Below are 25,378 nucleotides of genomic sequence, written 5' to 3' on the forward strand. Positions count from 1 at the left end.
GCAACAAGAAAAGTCTCAACATGTGAACCCCAACACTAGATAATAGGTATGGCTACCATGGGGCCTTCCATATAGATTTCTTGCACTTGTCATTGCTTGTGACCATACATCAGCAATCAGGTGCCTTACCGCACCCAAGCCAGCTGCTTCGCCTGTCCTTGGTACCCATCCTGAAACTCCAGAGCCCCTGGCAGGTTGGATGGGGGCAATTCCAGAGGGCTTATTCTGGAGGCTACTGCGGCAGCCTGACAGCATGTGTGTTTTTCTCCTTACGTTAGTGCAGACTCAGAGGTTATATGGTCTTTATCAAGAATATCTGTAAATGCTGTCTTCTGCATTTAAGATACAACAAAAGTACAAGTTCCCCAGTGTCTTTGAGGTCAGGGCCTCAGATGGACACTAACATACCTCTTGCCCCATTCCAGTTTGATGATTTCAAAATGTTTTGCTCCAGCTCCACTTTCCTGGTCTCAGAAGAAAATCCTTCAAGAAGCTTCCTTTCTTGGCATAAGATGTGTGCATGCACTAAACCCACTCTCTTCCACAGGATTTCGTATGACCCAGCAAGGTTTCCAAGGTATCTTCCTGAAGCCTACTGCCTATGTCGGGGCTGCCTGACTGGGCCCTTCGGAGAGGAGGACTTCCGCTTCCGCAGCACCCCAGTATACATGCCCACTGTGGTCCTGCGCCGCACTTCGGCCTGCGCTGGAGGCCGCTCTGTCTACACTGAGGCCTATGTCACAGTCCCGGTGGGCTGCACTTGTGTTCCTGAGCTGCAGAAGGACACAGCCAGCATCAACTCCAGCATCGACAAGCAGGGTGCCAAGCTGCTGCTTGGCCCCAGTGATGAGCCAGGTAGTCCCTGAGGGCCCCATGAGGGGCCTTCTGCTGCCCCAACACCTGCTGGAGGTGCCTCCCTGCAGGCTGCTTCTGGGGCTGGTCCTACCCCCAGGAACTAGGAGGGCAAGCCCAGTTCTGTGGAGCAGACTTCCGGTCTAACGTAATCACCATGTTCATCCAACCTGGGTAGCTCCAAATTTTCTTGTAGGCAAAAGTGAGCATAGGCAGCCCACTGATGGGTAGTGACCCAGGCACGGGGTGTGGTGTGTGGCACTGGGCGGGGCAAACCGACTTTGGAAAAACACATGGCTGTGGCCTTAGCTGCTGCAGAGGTGTGACCCTAGGGTCACTTTTACCTATGTCTTTATTCAACTGTTTTGTATAGAGGCAGAAACTATTTTTATATTAGCAATTTAGAGCAAATATTTAAAAAAATTTTTTTACTTGATATATAAGCAATTAGAAACATACAGTTTTGTTCTGAGAGTATTTTTAGATGCACAGCTGGAATTCTCAGATGAACTCTTTTTTTAGGGGGCACTGTGGCTCTATCTCTGAACTTGGCCTGTTATGGATGGCTGGCCGGCCAAGGCAAAGTGGACACTAACTTCATTCTACCAAGGTGTTCACAGGTGTTAGGTGGGCACAAGGGGTTCTGGGGGCCAAACAATACTCATGAATACATAAATCATCTCAGATGTAAGACAATTTGAATTGAGTGTTTTCACTTTTGAAAGCCACTGGGGTCAATTTGTGGGCAAGAGGTGGAACATAACATCTTTGCAAACTCTCAGGAAGAATCCAAGCAAATATTAACTTAGTTGTAAGGGCTCTCAGATCAGGCCAAATATGAGGAAAAAAGCAGGCCAAGGCCAAGTCAGAATTTCCATAGATCAACATTGAGGCTTTCTCTGTAGTACAGTTTGGGCTCTTCTTCAGGTTGAAAGTCTGTCCCTGAACATAGTTATTTCTAAAAGATGCTACTTTTACATCACTAAAACAATTGTAGATGAAAGACATATTGGCACTATGCATTTTACTTCTCTCTGAATTCAGCTTAGATGGGTTTTGATTTTTTTGTTTTTTTTTGGTATGAGAGATCAAATCCAGGACTCTCTGCATTCTAAGCAGACACCTGACCACTGAGCTATGCCCCCAATCCCCAATTGATTTTTAGGAGAAACAGTATTTAGAGATCTTTAATTTTGTGTTTGAGGTTTAAATTAATCAGGATTTGATCTGGTCTTGTCAAGATCAACTAGTCATGTAAAGTCAATCTTTTTAATCCTTTTGACACCACCAAGCAAACCAAGGAATGTCCTTTCTTTATATTTATTTTACCTCTAAGCTTCATTTACCACAGAAATAATGTAGTATAAATGCCCCTAGTTACTGACAGCTTGAGTTTGATCAGGACAAGAATTACTCAGAGAACGTCCATGTCCTACTAAGTGTTGACAGTTGTTGTTCATGTAAAACCTATCACTACACAAAGGCCAGATTGACAAAATAAATTCAAACTTAAAGTGACACTCTAGATTGTTCTATTTCTTGTCTAGACGTGTGTGTGTGTGTGTGTGTGTGTGTGTGTGGTATTCCAGGTAGTGGAACACCTAGAATATATTCCTGTCCAGAAAACAGAAGGCTAATAACAACAAAAATTCATAGATTAAAAACTGTGATTTTGAACCAGCGATTTGAATAGTTGTTTCACTGCTGCTGCTGCTGCTGCTGCTGCAACACTTCCCAGGCTGCTCCTTAAACATAATAGTATGTCACAGGAGGCAGGGATTAGGAGAGTAAACTATTTGCAAGGGGAAAATGTCACTATTTTACTCATTGTATTACCTGAATTCAGCTTGTTAAAAGGTAGCACATTTCCAAGGGAAGAAACTAGCTTCCAATTCTAATAGCTACAAAGGCAATCTTTATGCTTTTTCTCTGAAAGGAATATTCATCCATGTAGTATGATTTGCTCTAGTTTGAGTTGTTTACTTGTTCAACTCTTGCTTGCTTGATTTGTTACATTCCTACTCTTGGCTTGAATCTAGGGCTCTAATCATGCTAGGCAAGTGTTCTACCACTGAACCACACTGCCAGACTTCAGTGTGGATGTCGAATGTCCCCCGAAGGCCCATGTGTGACCTTTAGGAGGAGCCCACTCAGAGTGGGATCTTTAAGTCACCAAAGCTGCATCATTAAAGAGGAATGTGGGACCCTGGCTCCTTCTTTTTTCTTTTGCTCCCTGGCTCATGGTGTAGAAGTTTTGCTTTGCTGTATGCTCATTTCTGTTGCCACTTGGCATTCCCGCAAGAGGCCCAGACAAGTCTGATCGACTAGGACTGGCACTTTCAGAACTGTAAGCCAAAGTAAACCTTTCTCTTGTATTAATTATCTGAGGCATTTTGTTGTAGCAACAAAGAGCTAACTAAAAAAATATCCAGCAAGCAATTGCATGGTTCCAGACACACAGCTCCTGGGAGACAGCTGTGGTCAAGACACAATCTTCCTTTGCTTTTTTAGGGGGTAGAAGTGGGAATTGAATCCAGGGCCTTTGGACTGAGCTACATCCCCATCCTTTTCTTTTTTGAGATAGGGTCTTGCTAAATTGTTAAATTTCCCAGGCCAGTGTTGAACTTGTAATCTTCCTGCCTCAGCCTCCTAGAGTGCTGGGAATATAGGTGTGTACCACCACCCCTGGTTGCAACCTCTTAACTAAACACAGGAGCTGCCAGAGTAGCCTGTTTTCTATATGCCAGCTTCTCGCATGTGAGAGGTGCTCACCTGTGTCTCTTTTCCTTTCTGAGCTGCTGTAATGATTGTGAGGATTAAACACTGTTGGAAAAGCACCCATTCAGGACAGTGTCTGGCCCTAAGTAAACATTAAAGCACAGTAGCCCCAATCATTCAAGCTAATCCTTCTTCATGTTTATCTATTGTTGAGGAAATATTTTTCACTTTGAATGGACTATCCTTTCTTTTTTATAAAATATACTTTAAAATAAAATCTGCAAAACTTTCACCCCGGCAACAGCAATTAGATAATAACAAGTTGATATAGAGGTGGTGACTGAGTATGGAATCACGCTGTTTCAAAGAGTTAAGGACAGGATTTTGTTCTTTTGTTAAAACCGATGTTTTTTTTGCTTTGGTGAAGAAGCTAGGTATTAGGTTTTATCATCTAAAGAGGGAAATTTCCTGCCCATAGAAATTAGGCCTGCCCAGGTTCAGTGACATCCTTCCCCCTTCTCTCTTCTACCTTGCAGTCCACACGGCCACATTTGTTTGGGCACTTCCCATTCTTAGGCCTTGCTGGGATGCATGCTTGGTACTGGACTTTTAATAGCCTCTCCCTTCCTTCTAAAAGTGCCACAGTGCATGCTTCCTTTAATAAATTTTACCTTGAAGATTGAGTGTCATCCCTTGGAATAAAGGTACTTTGCTGGTTACTGATCTTTTCCAGTCCACTGACATTACAGTAGTCCTATACTCTTGGTTTTAGTTACCCATGGACAAATTCCAGAAGTACTTCATAGGTTTCAAGTTTTGTACCTCTCTGTGTGCTGTGGTAAAATCATACACTGTCCCACTACATCCTGCAGAATCATTCCTTTGTCCATGTTGTCTATGCTACCACCCTGTGTATCTTGGTGATTGGATCAATTGCCATGTGTTGTAATGATTATGTTCAAGTAACCTTTATTTTCCTTAATATGGCCCTGAAGCTTTGTGTAGTGGCACATGCTTTTGGTCCCCATTACTACTCCCAAGGCTGAGGTGGGAATAACAGTTGAGCCCAGGAGTTTGAGGCCATCCTGGGCAATACAGTGAGACCCTGAGAAAGACAGATGATAGATAATAGACAGACAGATGGTAGGTAGATAGATAATTTTGTCTTTTTGAGACATTTCACTGCATAGTGCAGGCTGGTCTTGAACTCATTATGTAAGCCAGGATGGTTGTGAACCTGCAGCTACTGTCCTGCCTCAGCCTCCTAAGTGTTGGGATTACAGGTGTGGGCCACCATGCCCAACTACCGTGCTCATATTTTTAAAGAAAAAAGGCCCCTAATGTATTAGTGAACTTCTTACAGTATATTACTATACCAGTAATTATGTTCTATTTTTAGTTATTATCAATCTCTTACTGTGTCTACTTCATAAGTATACAGGTTTTATCATAAGTATGCAGGTATATAAAAAAATACTACATACAAGGTTGAATACCATTCCAGGTTTCAGGCATTCACTGGGTTTCTGATTACTGTATATTTATTGTATGTTTGTTTTATAAAAACAAAATCATTTGGAACTAGCAGTCAAAAAATATTCTACACTAGAAACAGTGGTACACACCTGTGATCCTGGCTATTGAGTTTGAGATCTCCTGGGAAACAAGTAGATCCTGTCTCCAAACAAAACGATCTGGCACATGCCTGTAATCTCTGTATTCTGTATTCTGAGGCAGGAGGATGGATCACCAAGGGCAATTCAGTATGACTCTCTCAAAATAAAAAAATAAAGAGGGCTGGGGATGTAGCTCAGTGCAGAGGCCCTGGCTTCAATCCCCAGTATCAAAAAACAGAGCAAAAAATTTGCAAATGCCAATCCCACATACACAGACCAAGACCCCAAACTTTTTGTTTTTCTGCATCTCTTCAGCAGGACCAATGGGGAAGAAAATGGTCATTTTTGGTAACTGGCTATGCAGATTTTAAAGAGGAATAGTAGGAGAAAGAATGTGGAACCGCCATCTGAAATGGGTTCTTAAATTCCCTGTGCATGCCAGTTGCTCTAGCTGTTCAGGCATCTCTTCACCACAACTGAGGAATTACAGAGAAATGATTTGATTGTGTTAGCAAAACTGGAACCATGCTTTTCCTCCCCACTCAAGAGATGGTTAGTCTGCCCTGAAAGTACACGAGGATCCATCCACGTCTGAGTACAGGACTGGGAGGCCTGCAGCAATGGCACAGCTTTGGCTCCAGCCAGGGCTTCCCCTGACTTCCTCCAGACCCCAAAGAATACACCAGGCCTAGAGCATTTTTAAAAGGCTGCAGACCTTGAGCTCCAGATCTTTTATGAAATTCAGAAGTAAGATCATATATGAACATAGGTTTGCTATAATCAAAATCACAAAGCCACGAAACTTGAATGGCTGCTTATTGAACAAAAATGCCATTACTTCACATAGTAACCCTTCTGACTAGACTTGCGTACACTTCTGATGAGCTACTTGGCCCTTACCTTCCCTCTCCCCTGGAGAAGAAATAAACTTTCCTCTTTGACTAAATGATGGGTTTCCAGGACACCTAACATCCTGTGATTCCTAGGTTGCTTTTCATTCACAATGTTTAAGCTGAACATTTCATTTCTTTTAATAATCTGTCTCAAATTTGTTATTGGTCTCAGTAATTTTTAGTACAACTGATTCATAAGGAAATAATGTCAAGGTTATGTTTAAAAGAACTTTTAGTGAACATTTAACATGTGTCAGGTGTAGTACACTAATAAAAATATCAATGTCTTTTAAAAATATAGAGCGATTAAATTAAAAGTTTTCTAGAAGCATGGCAGGTGAGGTCCAAGAAATAACATGAAAAAGCAGGTCTCCCTGGACCTGGAAACAGGCTTCCCTGTGTCTGGCCCTCCTCTCAGATGGTCTTTGCTCCAGTGAGTGATGAGCCCACATCTCTGATGCTCAACAGCCAATGCTCATTTCTCTCTCCCCCTAGTGAGGCCGTCATGTCCCTGCCACATGAGGACTAGATAGCCTCAACAGCTTCTGTCTGAAATATTGCTGGCTGCTGTGTCAGAGGGAAACAGGAGTGACCAGAAGTAAATATGCCACTTCCTTTCACATTCTTTTGGCCAAAGCAAGTCATAAAGGTGGGGAAGAATATTTCATTCCCAGAGAGAGGGTGTCAATATTTTAAAAAATGATTCTAGATTTCCAAGAAATTACAAAAACATAAGAGTTCTTGTGTATCCTTTACCCATTTTGCCCAGATGGTAACAACTTATATAATTACAGCCAGGTGACATCACACATGTCATTTAGAGTTCCTACTTTTACATACAACCATTTGTCAGTTAGTTCTATGAAATGCACCATATGTGCAGATTTTTGTGAAACCACCACCACGGACAAGATGCAGAACAGTCCTAGCACCAACCCATCCTTCCCAGCTCCTGACCCTTGCCAACCACACTAATGTGCTCTCCAGCCCAGACTATTGTATAACGGGAACCATATGGCATGCCAACTCTGGGGATCAGGTTTTAATCAACACGATGTCCTTGAGGTCCACTCCATTTGCATATGGCCAAGCTCTTTTTGATTATTAAGTTGTCCCTGGGTGTGGAGGTAAGAATTTGGCATACTCCCCGGCTCTGTTTCTTGGTTATGGAGCTTGGTTTACAGGTGGTTTCTCAAGCTTCCTGGAGATAGGGTGCTAGTCCTGAGCCAGGTACACAGGGAACCAGGGCCACATTCTTTTTTTTGGTATCAGGGATTGAACTCAGGACCTTGCGCTTGTGAGGCAGGCAGCAGCACCACTGAGCTAAATCTCCGGCCCTGTATCTGGGGGCCACATTCTTAACCCTTCTCACAGAAGTAGAAAGAGAAAAACCCAAAAGACTCTTAGACACCAGTCCTTGGATTATCAAGAAATTATTATTATTTCTTAGAGGCAAATCATGTCTCCTTGATGGGCTGGAGTATAACTTGGGGGGCCCAAAAGTACTAGTGTGCTAGTGCCAGGACCCATTTTAAGGGAACTTCTGGCTAAAGGATGAGGCCAAGGTCCTGTCTAATTCCAGAGGCCTGGGCAGGCCACTATGTGTTTTTCCTTCTGTTTTTCATATACTGTTATGTTGAGTAAGAAGAGTGGAACAGAGAGGTTCTAAGATTTCCCCCAACTCTTTAATTCCATGGATTCTGGTTGACAGAAGAATCTCAAGCTCATCAAAGAAACAATGAGAAGTTACGCCAGTGATTTTGGCAATTAAGCCAGATGGCCCCAGTTTGGGGAAGGATGGAAGAGATTATAAATTTTCAATCAAAAGAAAATAAAAAGAGGTAAATGGAAATGTCAGCCAGCATCCTTTATTGCATTATGTAACAATCTGCATTTAGGTTCCACAATCCAGCCCAGAATCATAATTCACATAACAGCGAAATTCATTTGCCAAGTTTCGGGTGTGTTTTGGGATAAACGCGCACATCTTCACTCCTAGGAGCTGTGCTGCTGGCGCCTCCATGACAGCACCTGAGGAGAACAGATGCAGTGAGCCCAGAGCCCAGACAGGCCCATCCTAAAGTGTGGGCAAGATTGCAGCAGCAATGGTACCACTCGACACACTGGGGTGGGGTTCTTTCTGTTCCCTTCTGCCCCCCCCCAATCTTAGCTAATTCTTTTTTAGCTAATAATTATATTTTATTTGTATTTTTTAAGTTAATAAATAATTTTCCAAAGTTGGGACACTTAGTGATTTAGAAGATTATATTCCAAAAAGGAACACAAGGAAGTAAAAATAATTATTAAAAACCAGGATTCCCCATGTTGAGCCAAGAATCTTTTCTGGTAATACCTAACCTTGTTAAGTGTATGGCTGAACACACTGGCACTGCTTCTTTGTCCCCTCCTTCCATTTCCCTCCCAGCCCCTGCCTTGTACCACCAGCTCCAATATCCACACTACAGGAAGCACAGGCCAGAAACCTGGGGCACCCCGAAGTTTGTACTTTCTTCACTTCCACATTCAGAACACAGTGAGCTCACCTTTTGTTGTTATTGTTTTGGTACCGGAGACGGAATTTGGGGCCTTGCATTGCAAGGCTGGTGGTGAAACCACTCAGCTAAATCTCCGGTCTTTGTTTCGATTTTTGAGAGTCTCTATGTAGCCTAGGCTGGCTTTGAGCTTGCCATCCTCCTGCCTCAGCCTCTTGAGTGCTGAGTTTACAGTACCTGGCTAGCTCTCCTGATTTTATCTCCAAAATTGATCTTTAAACCACTCGTATTGCAAGACCTAGCCTGGCTTATTGTTGCTCCCAGCTGGACACTGTGGCAGCCCCACATGGTGCCCATGGCTACTTTCTCTGGAGCAAATCCTTCGGTACAAAGCCCAAGAGAACTTCTCTAGAAACACTGGGCCCTGTGCAATGTAAAGCCCCCACCCCCCAGCCTGCACAGGCTAGGCAGGGAACACTGCCCCACCAGCTCTGCTGCTCCCTGGCTGCTCTCACCTGGACCCCAGAACCCCCAGGGATCTCCCTGAACCCAGATTCAGATCTTCCCTTGAGCACAGGAGATTCTTGAAAGCAGCACCATCTCTCTCTTTCATGACACTACAATTAGTGATTTAATTCTTTGATCTTTTATTTTTTTAAACACTTAACCCCTAAAACTAAAAGGTTGGATCACCTGACTATTGTTGGGGAGGCACTAAACCGAAGTTGAATGAATAAACCTTAATAAATCACATTTGTATGAACAGAGAATAGCATTTTTAGTTCTTAAACTTTTAATACATCCACTTTAACAAAGTATATCAGTCATACCAGTAACAAAATTATTCTAGTTTAATAAACCTAAGGTAGCTCTGTAGGCAATTTATTTTAATCATACAGGTTCCATTTCCCTCTTATCACTTGGACAGCTGGTATCTAATACTGCTGCTACCAATGCTGCTACTGCTGCAATAAAAATCATGATTAACATATGCACCAGGCACTGTGTTAAGCACTCTGAGTATGTTATCACTTGATTCAGTACTAGTACAGTTGGAAACGATGGAGCTGAGGAAATCACTCCCTTGCATCCATTTAATTCTAAACAGCACCCTATGGCCATTTCTTCCATTGTTCAGAGTGGTAGAAAATAAAATAGTAAAAACCCAGCAGATCTCCATCCTCTGTGTGAGAGCACATGCATATTAGATCTAGCCTGGCTTCAGTCACCTTCCCCTACTCCCACCTCATTAATCCTTTTATGCTTAGTGTTCCATTTTAGGGGTACCCATAACAATGGAAAATAACAAAGTTTTTATCTCTTCAAATTCTTGTTCCTTGAATTTTTCTAGGTAATATATACAAATTTCATGCAAAAAATTTAAAAATTGCAATCTTCGATGTAAATGGGTTCATACTTATGTACTGTACGTCATATATTAATTCAGATTCGAGTGAATTCTGGGATCAGCATGTGTATTGAGAGCCTTGGAGATGCCACAGGAGCCTGTCAATCATACTTAGAGATTCAGGAGGAGGCACCTGGGCTGAGGTGCATAAATTTTGAAAACGTGATTTAGCCATGAACTGTTGCTGTTTCTGTTTCTGTGTGCTATGATTCATGTGCGGTGTTTTTACCTTTCTGTCACCCCGGCATCTTTTTCTGTTTGTGCCATAACTTTTGTCTGTATGGACTTTCCCTAAGCACAACTTCCTGTGATCTTCAATAAATGTAGCTGCTTGCAACTTGTTACTGGGTGTACACTTGGCAATTCTCTCGTCATACCCAATAGCCTAGACTAAATCTGTTCATGTCACAGTAACACTACCACCCTTAGAAGGCACAGAAAGATTAAATAACTTGCATAAGGTCACACAGTATGTAATGGATTCAGGATTAGAGTTCTGAGATCTCTTCTAGCTCTTAAAACCAAAGACTTGAACATCTCATCCTGAGACGAGAAATGTGGCACCTACCTGTGCACAAAAGAATTTTACCCCTGGTCAGGTACTTGATGGTTTCTGAAGTCTTTCTGAGACATTCCTCAGAAAGATAAGGAGGATCTGCTATTACAATGTCAAAACTATGTGCTGTGATTTTGTCAGGCAAATCCAGTGGATTATTGTAATCATAGAAGACAAATTCCTCTCCGTACATGGCGAATCTTCTGTCATATTCAAAGATGGACACAAAGATGTCGTCTCTGTGCAGCTCTCTAAGGGCCTGGTAAACACTGGGGGCACTCACACATGCTATTCTAGAACACAAAATGAACCAGGTTGTGACAGATCTTAGTGCGAAGTAACAACTTCAACAAAATATAATAGGCCCTATGTTCACATTTTCTTAAAGGAAACAATAGTGCAAGCTAATGATTAGTAAATTTGAGATAAAAGCTTTATTACAGTCTCACTCTTAAGAAATTTGGTATTTAAAAATCTGTAACTCAAAATTTTGAGGTATGAAATAATAAATATGCTTTTTACAGGAAAAAGAAAATGTAAGAAACACCAGGAATATATTAAAGTTATATGTAGTTAACTCAAAGCTTAATTCACCTATTATTTTCATGTTGAGTCTTCAATATTTATTTCAAATACTTCTGGTCCAAACTAAGTATTTTGAAGTCATTTTGTAATATTCATTATCTTGAAAGAAAAAAATCCAAATAACTCCCTAAATAACTTGTTTTCCAAAAAGTTACATTAAACAAGGTCTCTACTTTGAAAAAAGCTACTTTGAATGTCTGCAGTTGTTTTTGTAAGGAAACTAAAGAATCTATTTTTTTTTTTTTTGGAAGGTGTGGAGTTGTTGGGGGCTGAGCCCAAACAAAGTCTTGTGTGTGCTAGGTAAGCACCTACCAGTGAGCTATACCCCTAACCCAAATAATTATTTTATTACAGATGGTTCACAGTTTATGAATGGATAGTATCTAAGAGCTAACTTTTAAACTCAGCTGCAAAAAAACCTAGAAATAACCTAAAGTGTGTTGACTGTGGTACATCTATTTTAATAAAGTGTTTTGTAGATACTTTAAAAGGACTGAGGCAGCCCTATATATACTGATAAGAGATGATCTTCAAGATCTACTCAAAGGACAGAGGAATATTAAGTGTGCTTTCACAGATGTGATTCAAAGGGGACCTCTGGAGGTGCTCATGAGCCAAGGGCCATGGCTACCTTGTGGAGTGGGCCAGGCAGACCTGAAGACACTGGGAATCAGAGACTGATGGTTTCTTTCAATTCCCATTGTAACTTTTGGATCTTTACTATACGTATACATTGTCAATCAAAACAGGACTTAATTCTAAAATGAAACTCAGCTTTAAAAATGTATTTCTAAAGAGACACAGTGGCATCCATTCCAGTTAGATGCCCATGTTGGGCTGATGAAGCTTCTTAGCCCAGACACTCTTGCAGGGGATAAGAGAGCCTGCTGAGGCCACAGAATGCTTCTGGAGAAAAAAGGTGTGTCTTAGTCCCAGCTGTCAGGGACGAGACACTCCCCACACATCTGCTGGGGTTGGGAGGAAGGCAGCAAAGGACAGTGGGATTGTAAAGTCACCACACTGAAAGAAATAAGCAACAATCGAGGACCACGCACACACCAAATGGAAATCTCTTCTGAGAAGAAAGGAGAAATAAAGATTCCGGACAAACAAAATCTGAAAGCTTATCTGCAGCAAGTCATCCCCAGGATGCCCTTCAGGCAGGGCAGTTGCTCCATAGGAAAGAAGGAACAAAAGCAGAAAGGTTGAAGAAGTCAGCTGAGGTAGTATAGGTTCCCTCTGAGTGACCTCTGCAAATGATTGAATCTCTCCAAGCACAGGACCTGTCTTTAAATTGGAGGGCACAAACCAGGCATGGTGATGCAAACTTGTAATCCCAGCATATGGGAGGCTGAGGCAGGAGGACTGCCATGAGTTCAAGCTCAAGACCAGCCCGGGATACATAGGGAGACCCTGTCTCAAAAAAAAATTGATAAAATGGAGAGTATAAAAGTAACTACTTCATAGAGATGTGAGCATAAATGGGACTGCTAAAGCACCTAAGGCAAAGGGCATATAGTAAGTGAATAAATGCTACCTACTGTCATTCATCTTTAGAAGTATGATATGGTCTTGACAGATACTGAAGTCACCTTTCAGAAAAAAATAAAAGTTGCTTCCAGGGTCCTCATATTAATGAAAAACAGCAACTATCAGTAAAAAACAGTCACTATGTGCTATAGTGTGGACAATGAATGCCCCCAGAGGCCCACGTGGTGAAGGCTTGGTCCCTAGCTCATGCGTGGTACCTTCAGAAGATGAAGCCTAGTAGAGGGAAATTAGGTCAGTGTGCCCTTGAAGGGAAATTGGCATCCAGGCAAGCAGCTTCCTCCACATAATCCTTACCAAGATATACTGCCTCACCATAAGTCTGAGGCACTGAGGCCAACTGATTATGGACTGAACCCTCCAAAACCATAGCAAAAAAAAACAACAAACAAACACACCTCTTCTCCCTATAAAATGACATCTCGTGTATTTGTTACAGTAACAAAAAGCTAACCCACACTAAGAAAAACCTAATAAACAGCAACAAAATAGAAGAGAAAAAAGGAACACTTAAGGCCTCCAGTTAAAGAGGGTAGGTTGAACACATTTATTAAATTTGCTTCCTCATGAAAGCCCACTAAGTAAAATTGTGTTTTGTTTTATCGTTTGGGCATAGACTCTAAGAGGGAAGGGATTAAGAGAAGACTACAAAGAGCACAAAGAAACCAGGAAGCTGAAAGGCAGACAGGTAGGTGGTGATTGACTCAACTGACTCAAGAAAGTCAGCCAACTATGGACTGAAACCTCTACAAACTGAGCTAAAATAAACCTTTCCTCCTTTAACTTGTGGGTGTCAGGTATTTTATCCTAGCAACAAGAAAGTAGCTAAGACACAACATTATAGATCCCTGTAAGCTCAACGACTGGGTTTTTTGCCATGTGTGAGATGTGGCACCGTCAAATTCATTCATGTTAGAAAACAAAACCTGATTCTCACCTGCCATTGTCCCCTGCAGCAGTGACTGCTTCCTGTGCAAGTCGAAAGGCTGTTTCCCGACTGTACCAAAACTGGCTCAACTGCTGTAACAGAGATATATGGTGATACCAGCTTAGAACTGAAGTAAACTTTACCCTTTTGATTTATTATACCTACTATACCAGTGTGTATGCTTTTTTGCTTTTGAAAATTAACTTTTATATCAAATTAGTTTAAAGTAATACAGCCCTAATGAGTTAATGAAATCTAGGCACTGAGTATTAGTGACTGCTAACATCGACTAAGCATCCCCCTCATCAGCTCACATGAGAGCCTGCTTATGCTCCACAAATTATAGCTTTAGCCCCAACTGACTCCTTCCCCTCCTAGATGATATTCAAGACACCTACTTACAGGACTGCTTGCTTTCTGACCAACTCCCCAAGACTAAGCACAGCCTATATCACAAAACAATATTCTCTTAAGCCCCTCTGCTGAAATGACCCACAGCTGCCCATGATACAGTCTGTCTCAGAAGTAACAGACCTTACTGCATGTGCCTACCACAGGCTTCCTGGGATGCTAGGCTGGTGGGCAGAGACATTGGGTTGTTAATCTTTTGTTTTCCTGTACAATATTGGTATTACCTCCTTTGTCTTTTTCTCTTAACCTTATTTAAGGAATCTTCTGTTATTGATAAATTTCTAATTTTATGTTGCAAATGTGATCAATTTCCTTGTTTAGATAAAAATGCATCTTCTTTTAATATTTTTATTTTTAATCCATGTAGACTTTAATTTTATGTGTTGTTAGGGAGGGTTCAAGTTTTTTTTTAATCTAGGATGCTGCAGCCCCTGATTCCCACCTGTTGCTTTGGGCAGCATCTCCCTCCTGTCTGATCTGGTGTCCTTGCATTTCGTTCCCAGAGCACATATCACAACAGTCATCACTTCTGTCTGAGAATAGTTTGCTTTATTTATTGTTGCACTATCCTTGACCTTTTAAAATGTTTATCTGGAAGCTCTTGCAAATATTAATGGCTCCAAGTTACTCAGAACTAGACCGCATTCAAAATGACTACAACAGTTAGGATGAGGTGTTATTCAAAATGACAAATGGCACTGAAAATGTATATGAATCTTTAAATCAATAATAGTTGCTGCCTACAAGGAAAAATATGACTGCTCCACATTACTTCCCATCTGGATATGCACATAGTATTCCCTGAATTTACTTATAAAAACAAGGTTTTGGGCTGGAGATTTAGCTCAGTGGTGCTGCTGCCTGCCTTGCAAGTGTGAAGTCCCAAGTTCGATCCCTGGTTCCAAAAAACCCCCAAAAAACAAAAACAAAAAAACAAGTTTTAAAGTGTTCCCAAAGACAATATACACACACATTAGTATACATGTATGAATTCACGCTTGCATTTATACATCTATGTCTATCCATTCTTAGCTACAGGAAACAGGCTGAGCTCAGAGCATGCCCTCTGTGCTTAGGAAGGACAGCTGGAGGAAAGTCCCTGGCATACACAGGGTATAGGAGCTTTGGCTTCACTGGACCTGGGAGGCAGCAGGCCATATCTGCTCACACACTTCATAAGCAGTACCAGTTTTATGCTGATTGCCCTTCCCCCTCACTCACTAGGGGACAAAGATTGTATTTGGCTCTTCTCACAGCACTCAACAAAATAAAAATATCAGCTGTTCTCAATGTACTACATGAACCTAACTTTAAAAGCCAAAAGGACTATTGAGCTTTGAAAATGAAGCCTCCCACCCCAAGTTCTTCACCCCTAAGTCCAAGTCCTCAAGAACCACTTCCAACCCTTGCCTCTTCCTTTGATTGGCTTGCCCATCTTTAAATATTGTGTTTAAATGCCACCTATTGATTAATCCACTTTATATACTATATATTTGTTGTGAAGATGGAATTTTGTTTTCATACACCTTTCCCCTTTCTACTCTCAATATAGTTGTAACCCAATTTTTATAGTTGTAACCCAAGTTATAACCCAATTATAACCAATCATCAGGTAATGTTCTATGCATTTCTTCTAGTAGGATTTTTTTTCCCTAAAATTAATAAATGTATCACTTGATTTGCATGAGCTCTATACATAACTCCTCTTCCTATCAGACATTCTGTCATTTTAAATTTTCTCCCTGCAGATCGCTATCCTGGAACATGGCATCCTCCTATAAAAATGATCTGGAGCACTCACTCTCAGGAGTTCCCCACACCTATTGTACCAGGATTTCCTGAGTCACTATTATCCTGGGACTCTCCTCTTACCCATGTGTCAGATCTCCTATTCCCTGGAGCTCACGTCTTCCTTTTTTGGTTTATGTGATGGTTAACTGATGCATCAACTTGAGTAAGAAACACCCAACTAATCTGGATCAGCATGTTATGGAAGACCTACCTTAGGGAAGATTGTTGCCAGAATGGTATAAAAGGGAAACAAGAAAGAAGTCTTGCTTCTGTTTCTTCCAAGGAGCTCCAGTCTTCACTCTCACCTTGGATATTGCCCCCTGGCTTCCAGGGCAACCTGTTCACCCTCCAGCACAGACCCTTCAGCCTCCTGATACAGACGTGCATGGGACACTCCCCTGAGCTCCAAGCCTTTGACTGGATCCTTTGGATCTTCAGTGTGCAGCTAGCCCTTCTGCACTCTTCCATACCTGACTCTGCAGACAGTCAGTATATGCCAATCTTGTAAATTCTTATATATTTGTATATCTTGCAGTAAACCTGTTTCTCTAGAAAACACTGACTGGTACAACTTACTTCTTATTGATGGCAGCAAATTATCCTGCAACTCCTGAGAACTGTACATGAAGAATATGAGGTCTGCCATACCCAAAAGGTTTTCTTGTCCTCACACAAATGATAGTTCAGCTAAGTATGGAATTTTAGATTGAATAAAAGTTTACTCCAAATCTAAAAGCATTTTCAGATTTCTAGTTTTTATAAAGCTACTGACAAGTGCAATGTGACTCTAGCCCTGAGACTTTGTAGGGAACCTGCTTTTCCCCTGAAAGGTTCTAGGATCTTATCACCATATCCAGAATTTTCATAATCATCACAATTATGTATCTTAGTGAGAGTCATCAATATAGAAACTTTCTAATATTATTCTTTGAAGATTTCCTCTCTGTTTTTTTGTTTTATTTTTCTTGAACTCCTTTTGGTTGAATAATGAACTTTTGGATTTATCCACTAGTTTTCTAATATATTCTTTACTGTACTTCAGCACTAGAATTTTTTTTCTAGTTCCTGGCAGATTTCCTCAATTTTATCAATAAACTATACTAAATGAAAACGTCAAAATTAGAAAAGTAAGTAGTGGTGGTACCATGGGATGAATTTAGTAGATAGATTCTAGGCTCTTGTGTACAACAAAGAAATAATTGCAAATGTACATCTGCTGGTAAAAGAAAAGCAACTACACATTGAAAAAAAAAGAAAGAAAAGCAACTACATTTATTGAAGATTATGGGAAGATGTGCTCAAAGATCTATGCTGACAATAGTGTGGCATGAAGAAAAAAAGCAGTGCCAGGATGACAGGAAAGCAAAAAGCAGAGCAGAGAACAGATAAATCAGGCCTTCAGATTTTAAAGGAAGCACGTCCTAGTCCAGGGCTTTCCATTGGGTATCTAGGTAAGACGGACAGGAATGACAGTGTGGAGTCATCTCAAGGGCTTTCAATGAGGATGCATGTCCCAGAGTTCACTCTGATTAAATTATATGCATGAGATGCAGTCCATATTTATGAACCATTAATAAGGTTTGAGTAGGGAAAAGGTTACTAAAGATCAGACCGTAAGTTTGAACACACATATGCTCTGGCCTAGAGCCTCAGAGATTTCTTGGTTCTTGTTATTTTATTTTCTACCTCTCCAAGGACAACAGAAGGATTGGCCCTGAAGTGTTGCCCAAACTCAAGTGGGTGGAGGCTGAGTGATCTCCTAGCCCCCATTGTGCTACCTGTACTAGTGGGATTAGGACTCATTTTTATTCCTTCTTCATACTTTTATGTATGGTTTACAATAACCATAGGTTAGTATTAGAGTCAGAAAAGAGTATACTGTACTAAAAAAAACTGAACAGAAGAAAAAAAAAGATCACTTCAAGAATAATGTAGTACTTCAATTTTCTGATACGTATTACCTACAGAAGTATCAAGGTTGAAGTTAAAAATATGTAAAGAAGTGAAATTTCTGTCCTTGGCCTCATGAAGTTACCAGCTCCCAAATGGCGGATGCCAGAGACTTTGGTAGTAGGGGAGGCCACACACAAACACAGGCCCTGGCACAGAACAGGTTTTTCACTACTTCCTGATGGACAAGAACACATTTACTTACCCAGTTTTCTTCTATTATTCCAACATTATATTTATCATCCCCAGTTGAGTCTGTGCATTGCTTCTGCTCAGCAAAAAACTCCTGGAGAGCTGCTAAAGTGTAGGCAGAAAGTTCGGTTGCATCATCTTCTGAGTCACTCATTTCACAAACTGTCTATACCTGCAGGTCAAGGAGTAAAAGTGATGATATACGGACTTTGTTCCTTCTTTCCATCAAATAATAATTTTTAAAAATTTAGCTCATAGGCCAGGTGTGGTGGTGAACGCCTGTAATCCCAGCACTCGGGAGGCTGAGGCAGGAGGATCACTGTGAGTTCAAGACCAGCCTGGGCTACATAGTGACCCTGTCTCAAAAAAACAAACAAAAACAAACAAACAAAAAAATTTAGCTCATAGCAAAGACCTCAACTGATGTTTTATACAGGAAATATATATACTTAAAGCTTCCGGGATCTGCCTGGCATGGTGTCTCATGCTTATAAGTCCAGCACTCTGGAGGCAAAGACAAGGGGATTACCATGAAATTGAAGCCAGCCTGGACTACATAATGAGTTCAAGGCCAGCTTGAACTACATAGTGAGAGCCTGTCTCAAAAAACCAAAACAAAAGCAAATGAAAAAACCTCTGAGATCAAACATGTTACCAGGGGCTTCTATTGAATTAATAGTTCATAAATGTGAGCTTTTCCTGTATATGTGGTCACATTTTTTGTGATTCCTTATAAAAGAAAATGTTTACTACAATTAACAAGACATGTTGCTTCCCTCTGGTGCCACCAGTATGTAGACCTTTGCTGAGAGGATAAAATGTCTTTAAAATAGATTTTTTTCCTCCTCCAGTAGTGGGTACTGAATTCAGGACATTTATACCAAATTACATTCCTAATAATTTCTTCCAGCGATCGAACTCCGGACCTTGTGCTTACGAGGCAGGCAGCAACACCACTGAGCTAAATCCCTGGCCCAATTCCTAGTACTTTCTATTTTCTGTTTTGAGTCAGAGTCTAAGTCTCACTGCTCCCTGGGATGGGATCAAAATTGTGATTCTCCTGCCTCAGCCTCCCAGAGTGGTGAAATTATAAGCTTGTGCCACCACACTTAGCTAAGATTTTTCAATTTTCCTTTTAGAGACGCTTCTTCAACTTCCTCATACTGACAGCATAAACCCCCTCATCTTGGTAAATGGAAGCCACTCCCTCCACTCAGGAAAATGGACAGGAAAGTAACACCTTGGTCTGAAAGCACCTTTCTTTAAAAAAATACGCAGATGCTGGCCCCAGGAGGTCAAGTCCAAAGGTGAGAATGGCCTGGAATGAAAGGGGGTAATTCCTTAGCTATTATCTTACTGTATTCCTCTTCTACCTTGAGATTTGAGGCATCTCCTTCAGAGCTAACTTTGAATAAACTTTTTCACCAAAATAAAGTACCTTCTTGGGAAGAGCAAATAGTATGGACCTAAGCACTCTGGAACATTCTATAAATTAGATCCCCCCACTCCCAAGTTCTAGGTATTGAACATAGGGCCTTCACACTGAGCTGTATCTCCCTTCAGTCCTTTTTTCTTTCTTTTGTATCTAGCAATCCTATTTAATATATTTAATTTAGTTCTTGTACATTTTATTTTATTAATTTATTTATTTATTTAAAGAGTAGGAAAAATTTATTGAGGGAAAGAAAGCTTCTAAGAGAGACAGAAGGGGGACCAGAAAGTGAGTTGCCCTCTTCTCAAAGATGTTTTATACAGCAAAGTGGGGAGGAGGGTACAAAGTGGGACAAAATTATAAGACCCAATGGAAAATTACAAGGTGGGCATGAGGTGGGGCAAAACCATGGCCAACCAATAAGATTGATTACAAGTAAACAGTCACCCAGGTAATTTTGATTAAGTGGGGGTCAAATGGGGGAGCAAGTCACACAGCAAGCATACAAGGATTTTCAGTATGAGTGGGGGTAGGGATACTTCCTGGAAAGGCTAGGTTAAGACGTTGGCTCCCCACCCAGGTGATTGATACCTATTTAGAATATCAATCACTGCTCTTTGTCCCTAGGGGAAGCACAAGGGTATAGTAGTTTCTTTCCTTTTACAGTTCGGGCCAAAGTGAATGTGTCGTCATTGTCCTCCATTGGCTCCTTGCTCTGTTGGCTCCTTGAGGGTGGTCCTGTCCAACAGCCTACAAGATATCTAATTAACCTATCTATCTGCAATATTCCCCCCTCAGAAGAAGTACCCCTAACTGCTGTGAGGGGGCAAAGGGCAAAGACAGCTCTGACTACTTCCAGCTGAAGAGGGTTATAGTTATGATCAGCAATTAGAGTTACTCTACGAGGATCTATCTAAAGGCCTTTGGTAGGCACCTGGCATTGTCATCTTGGTAGCCGCATAGTCTGAAGGAGACAAAGCCAAAGAAACAGCTAAGAATGCTATGAATTATAAGGTCAGTAGAACTGCTCTGAATATAGCCCACAAAGAGGATAAGGAGAAGGTTCAGGGGACTTCAGAATCCAACATAGAAGTCATATTGTATAGTTTAGCAGTTATGAGCTATTTACAAGGTCAATCTGGTGGATCCCGATAAAAGAAGTTTAGCACATTTATCAATGGTTCCATTTGTATGACCACTTGGAGTTTGGCAGGCTCTAGGCAAAAATAAACAAAACTTTTAAGAAGTTAGAGTATGCATAATCTAAGCATGAGCACACTAGAATGAAAGGGCAGGTTAGGGAGAAAGTCACACTTAGAAATTGAAATAGTGATTGAACCTGTGGTCTTAGTTTATTTTACTGATAAAAGTTATCTGTAAGTCTCATGCTTTGTCACAAGTCTCTCTAGTTTTAGCTGTAAAAGAAAATTTGAACAACAAATTTCACTAAGAAATAGATTTTACCATAGGTTTTGTTGTTGTTGTTGTTGTTGTTTTTGCTAATGATCCATAACCATGGTCAGCTACTGGTAGAGCTGAACACTGCCAGAAGGGGTCAGTGACTGGAGCCCCTTTTTATACCTAGCTTATGACATTGTATCTCTTTTGGTTATTCTTTTCTGCTGGGTGTTTAAGATAAGTTAAAGTAAGACCTGTGTCAATAAACATGAACTTCTTGCTATCTGTCAAGGTCACTTAAGCCTCTTCACGCATTATTTTGGAACCATGCATAGAGCCTCTCTGCTCCTTTGTCAGTGCCAGATGTCAGGATGGGTCACGGCCTTGCTTGACCATGTTGCTTTCAGTGAAAGCATGGGATACTTTTCCCTCTTTCTGACCCTCCTTTGGCACACACTGTATTTACCCTCTGGTGCCCAGCAATCTCCCTGCTCAGGTGGTTAACTGACTTACCAAAAGATGTAGGATCCTGTAGGAAAGGTTCCTTTTTCTTGAGGGGCCAAAGCCAAAATATTGGCTGTCTTCATAGCCCAGTTACCTTTCTAGTTTTGGTCTCCAAACTTTAGTTGTTAAACACCCAGAATGTGGGAAGCCAGCCATGAGCCACTGGCTTTTTGAAAGACAACATTTGTTCCTTTTTAAGGACTGCACATGTTAAACTTGTTTTGACCTTGCATGGGAGAAACACGGACAGCCAAAGATCTGTAGGAGTCAGGTGTTGTTAACTCCATTTTGTTATGTTAAAGATCTGATGTTATCTACAGGAGCAGGTATTGAGGTTACTATGGTAATCCTAGCCCATAATAGTTCGGTCTTTTCCTTTAAAAGGCTGATGCCTGCCTGCAATAAACGTTGCCTTGATCAGACTCTTGTCTTAGCGTCCTCCCTTTCTCTCTGCCCCATCTCCACCCCGCTGCTCTTTCAGGTTTGAGGCACTGCGGGACAGTGCTCTGCGTCGCTGGTTCGTGACACCAGAAGACAAGATCAGTGACATTAGTAGCTTAACTATTATAATTATGTCTGGACATTAAGCACTTTGAAGTATAAAGCACAATTAGATGGGCTGTTTTTTCTTATCAGCCACAGTTGTTTTAATAGTTGAATCCTTGTAGAATGTTAACAGAAAACAGACACTTAAAAGCAAGAGCCACACATAATATTTTAGTCATAACCATAACATTTTCTTTGTAACATTTACATGTTCATCTTAGTATGAAATAGTCTTTCAGTCAAACACCTCCATCTGATCACAAGACATTAAATAACATAAAGAACTTTTATTTGTCATCCTTTAGTAGGAGGCCATCTAAGGAGAGCATATATATTGGCCTACAAATGTACATTAGGAGTTTATAACGTCTAACCTCTAATTTTAGTGAGTGACGTTACCAGTTGATAACTGGATCATCTGGCAATCTAGGGGAAGCACGTCTTTAGTGACATTTATCTATAAGCCAACCTGAGTTACAGGCAAACATCTTTAAAAATCCAAAATGCCAAAAGAAAAAAAAGTGCAAATAAAACAGCTGTATGTGTTATAACAAATTGGACAGACAGACAAACACACACACACACACACACACACACACACACACACACACGAGACGTTATATAAACCAGAGTGCACTCAGATGTATTTGGCCAAGTTGAATTATAATAAGTTTTATAATTTTTAGGTTTATAATTATAAAAGACTAGTCAGAACTTTGTAGATCAATTAACTGAGATCTCTTGTAATAAAAATTAAAAGGAATAAAAATCTTCTCAACACCTGTGAAATCAAAAATAGCCCTAAGCTGACAGTTTATCTGATTAGAATGCCCAAATACACAGGCTTCAAGAATTTCAGGATTAAGCTTAGACCAGTTTTCAATATGGCCCAGAAATAAGTGAAGGTCAGTTTTACTCTGGATGGGTTCTAGGACAGGAAGCTTCCATTCTGGAAGTTTTGTCTTAAAATCCAGCAGCCAGAGAGGAGGGAAATGCCTTGAATTAAAGGCTGTTGAAAACTGTGTTATTTTCAGGGGTGGGCAGAGGAGAAGGGACAAGAAGAGTGCCTTTAAGTATGGCACAAGAACTAAATCTTAACCATCTCAGGCATAGAAAGACATTTACGATCAGGAGCTTTATTATGGTAGATCTGCAATCTTTAGCAAAACACATCTCTAGAGACAAAAGCTATGATTGAATCCAATTGTATTGCCAAGCATAAAATCAAACCAATAATCAAAGAACCAGAATGGCTGCTTTTTGCCTCTTGAAAGGAATGAAAGTGTTCTAACTACATTGTTTAGGGCCTTTCTTTTTAAATAAGTTATTTTGAGAATATAATATCTAATTTATGACTTGAATACCCTACAGGCTGTTGAGCAGCTCTCTGATCTTGCAGAAACATTCCCAAAGCTATGTCTTACCTTTTATTAATATACAAACTGAAATCGTATCCTGTGGGTAGGCACTTAAAAGTGCTTATTTGAGCTTCTGGAATACAGTCTAGGAATCAGGTTCCCAGGTTAAAATATGCTGTCTTTTGGGTTTTTCTATATGCTGATAGATAGGTCACACAATCTCACCATATCCTGCTATCTAAGGGTGACAAAAGCCTGTAATTTCTGGAGATCTCCTTAGTGGTTTTAGGGTCGTGGGCTGTGGAGAGGATAGAATTGGTTTAATTCTTTCTTCCCCCAGTCTTTGGGTTCCCTTAGATATCATAAGGCCTGAGTACTTTACCTCAAGGCTGCAAAGTTGTGCCTTAGACCTAGAAACATTATAACCTCTGTCAGAAAATTCAGCAGAAAACTGTTATCTTGGCTAGAAAGCTCTTCTGAGGGGTATATAACACTACAACATCTACATATTGCAAGAATGACTTGGGAAAAACTATAGTATTTCTTTTTTATCAAATCAGAACCTAGGGATGTCATCTCTTTCTGATAAATAGCTGACAATTTAAAATTACTGAAGGGCTTATTTTTCATGTTTCTTAGACCTTTAAGAATACATGCCTGAAAATGTCTTCTATTTTAATCTCCTATCTGACTGGCAAGCCAGTAGTAGGGGTCTTGTATAGGAGCTGCTTGTGTTCCAGTAGAAGCCAGTTATTCCCCTGGCTGCCTATCTTTTGAGCTTCCAAAATTAAGATAATATTTGTCTCTAAATGTAATACTACTTGTCTCTCATTAAAAACTAATATTTCATTTAAAAGCAATATTACATCTTTCTAATCTAGTCCATAGGTCTGAGTAAGTTCTCTAAAGACCTCAATGTACATATCAGGGTCATCTAAAAACTTTATTAGGTCTAACTTAATCTGTTTTAGATCACTGAGAAAAAGACACATGAACACTGATAGTCCCATATTTGCCATTTACTTCCTGCAAGGGATATTGTCTTTGAGGAGCTGGAACAATTTAGCTAAGGATAGATATAGCCTCATGGAGGTTTTAATTATGGCTGGCCTAGATACTCCACCCTCAGCACCTGGTTGTCAAGGTTTAAAGTTGTTTTAGAAACTCCGTTCTCAGATTCTAAAGGGCGAGGAGCGGCCTCAGGCTTAGAGGTACTGAATGTCTTAAGGGTGAGGTGTCTCTCATTACATTTGCACTTGAACACAAGCAAGAATTACTTCCTAATGTAAAGAAAATCTCAACATAAGATGATTTTGACCATTTTCTCTCTTTTACAGTATAATTCTAATTGTGAGATAGCATCATAGTACTTTTCTCTGTGTACTTGGCATTAGGAGGTAGACATACCATGCATGGGTATAGAGAAACACTAAAATGCTCCTTAATACATTCCAAAGGAGTGCAAGGTTCAGATATGGAATTCCTAATCTGAAAAAGAGAAAAAAATACGGCGTTCCATAAATCTCTGCTTGATCCATGTGCCCCCTTGGGTGTCCCCAAAGGTTTATTCCACTTCAGGGTAGGTAGCTACCATCTGGAAACAGACCCAGAAAATACAACTGTACTGGACTATCCACCCTTTACCAGTGCACAATCTTATCTTCCTCAGGAAACTCATATCCTTACTCCAGGAAGTACTCTCAAAGCACAAGTTACAATTGACTTCAACTATCACCATCATGTTTAGAGAACTATTGCTAGCAAACCAAGAAATTCAAACCACTGCTTTCTAGTTCCTTGAAAGAGAGAGGAAAATAGGGTACCTTTCCTGCAAAAGAGATCAACACTAAGTCAGAGATAACCTGGGTCCTAGGGTAGAGAAAGCTCTGAGAAATTTCTGTTATCTATTCAGTTTTTTGGGCAACTTTTATTAGCAGCAAGACAAGGCTACTCCTTTAAGGTCCATTTTAAATTCACTAAGTATTTGAAAATCATAGGTCTTCCTAGCAGCCACAATCCACATTAGTAAAGGCACTTCTATCAACTTCTTATGTGCACACATGAACAAAGAGAAAGGCTGAACAAAATAGTCCCATATTCTAGTTAGCATTTAAACAAATGCAAATTGCTGATTGCTATTTTCCCTAGTGTAAGACAAAACAGTCATTGCAAGTTGTCTTGGTCTGACTTTCTGGAAGGA

At 40.6% G+C, this 25,378-nt stretch overlaps 2 protein-coding genes across 5 annotated transcripts in view; one reads left to right on the top strand and one right to left on the bottom strand.

Annotated features, from left to right (window-relative positions):
• The first annotated feature begins 281 nt into the window (after positions 1–281).
• Positions 282–16,773, top strand: Il17d (interleukin 17D). Of its 3 annotated transcripts, none has more exons than XM_010633786.2 (3): positions 282–855; positions 13,285–13,356; positions 15,756–16,773. In XM_010633786.2, the coding sequence occupies exons 1-3, from the start codon at positions 297–299 to the stop codon at positions 15,935–15,937; spliced, it is 813 nt and encodes a 270-aa protein (XP_010632088.1). In that variant the 5' UTR covers positions 282–296; the 3' UTR covers positions 15,938–16,773. The 3 variants fall into 3 exon arrangements, with proteins under 3 accessions (XP_010632088.1, XP_010632090.1, XP_010632089.1); XM_010633788.2 differs by lacking the exon at positions 15,756–16,773 and adding an exon at positions 11,372–11,420 and having other exon boundaries at positions 13,285–13,354; XM_010633787.2 differs by lacking the exon at positions 13,285–13,356.
• Positions 7,908–25,378, bottom strand: part of Eef1akmt1 (EEF1A lysine methyltransferase 1) — a 47,722-nt gene continuing 30,251 nt past the window's right edge. The window contains exons 2-5 of one of the 2 annotated variants that reach the window (XM_010633790.3): positions 17,954–18,112; positions 13,606–13,685; positions 10,548–10,828; positions 7,908–8,110 (exon numbers count right to left, since the gene is read on the bottom strand). In XM_010633790.3, coding sequence (XP_010632092.1) covers positions 7,974–8,110; positions 10,548–10,828; positions 13,606–13,685; positions 17,954–18,094 — 639 coding nt within the window. In that variant the 5' untranslated portion in view covers positions 18,095–18,112 and the 3' untranslated portion in view covers positions 7,908–7,973. Of the gene's footprint in view, positions 8,111–10,547; positions 10,829–13,605; positions 13,689–17,953; positions 18,113–25,378 lie in introns of both variants that reach the window. The other variant, XM_010633789.3, reaches the window with a different exon arrangement.

This window comes from Fukomys damarensis, unplaced genomic scaffold (assembly GCF_012274545.1).
Source record: "Fukomys damarensis isolate Sample0158 unplaced genomic scaffold, DMR_v1.0_HiC HiC_scaffold_38, whole genome shotgun sequence".
In the NCBI taxonomy this organism is placed as follows: domain Eukaryota; kingdom Metazoa; phylum Chordata; class Mammalia; order Rodentia; family Bathyergidae; genus Fukomys; species Fukomys damarensis.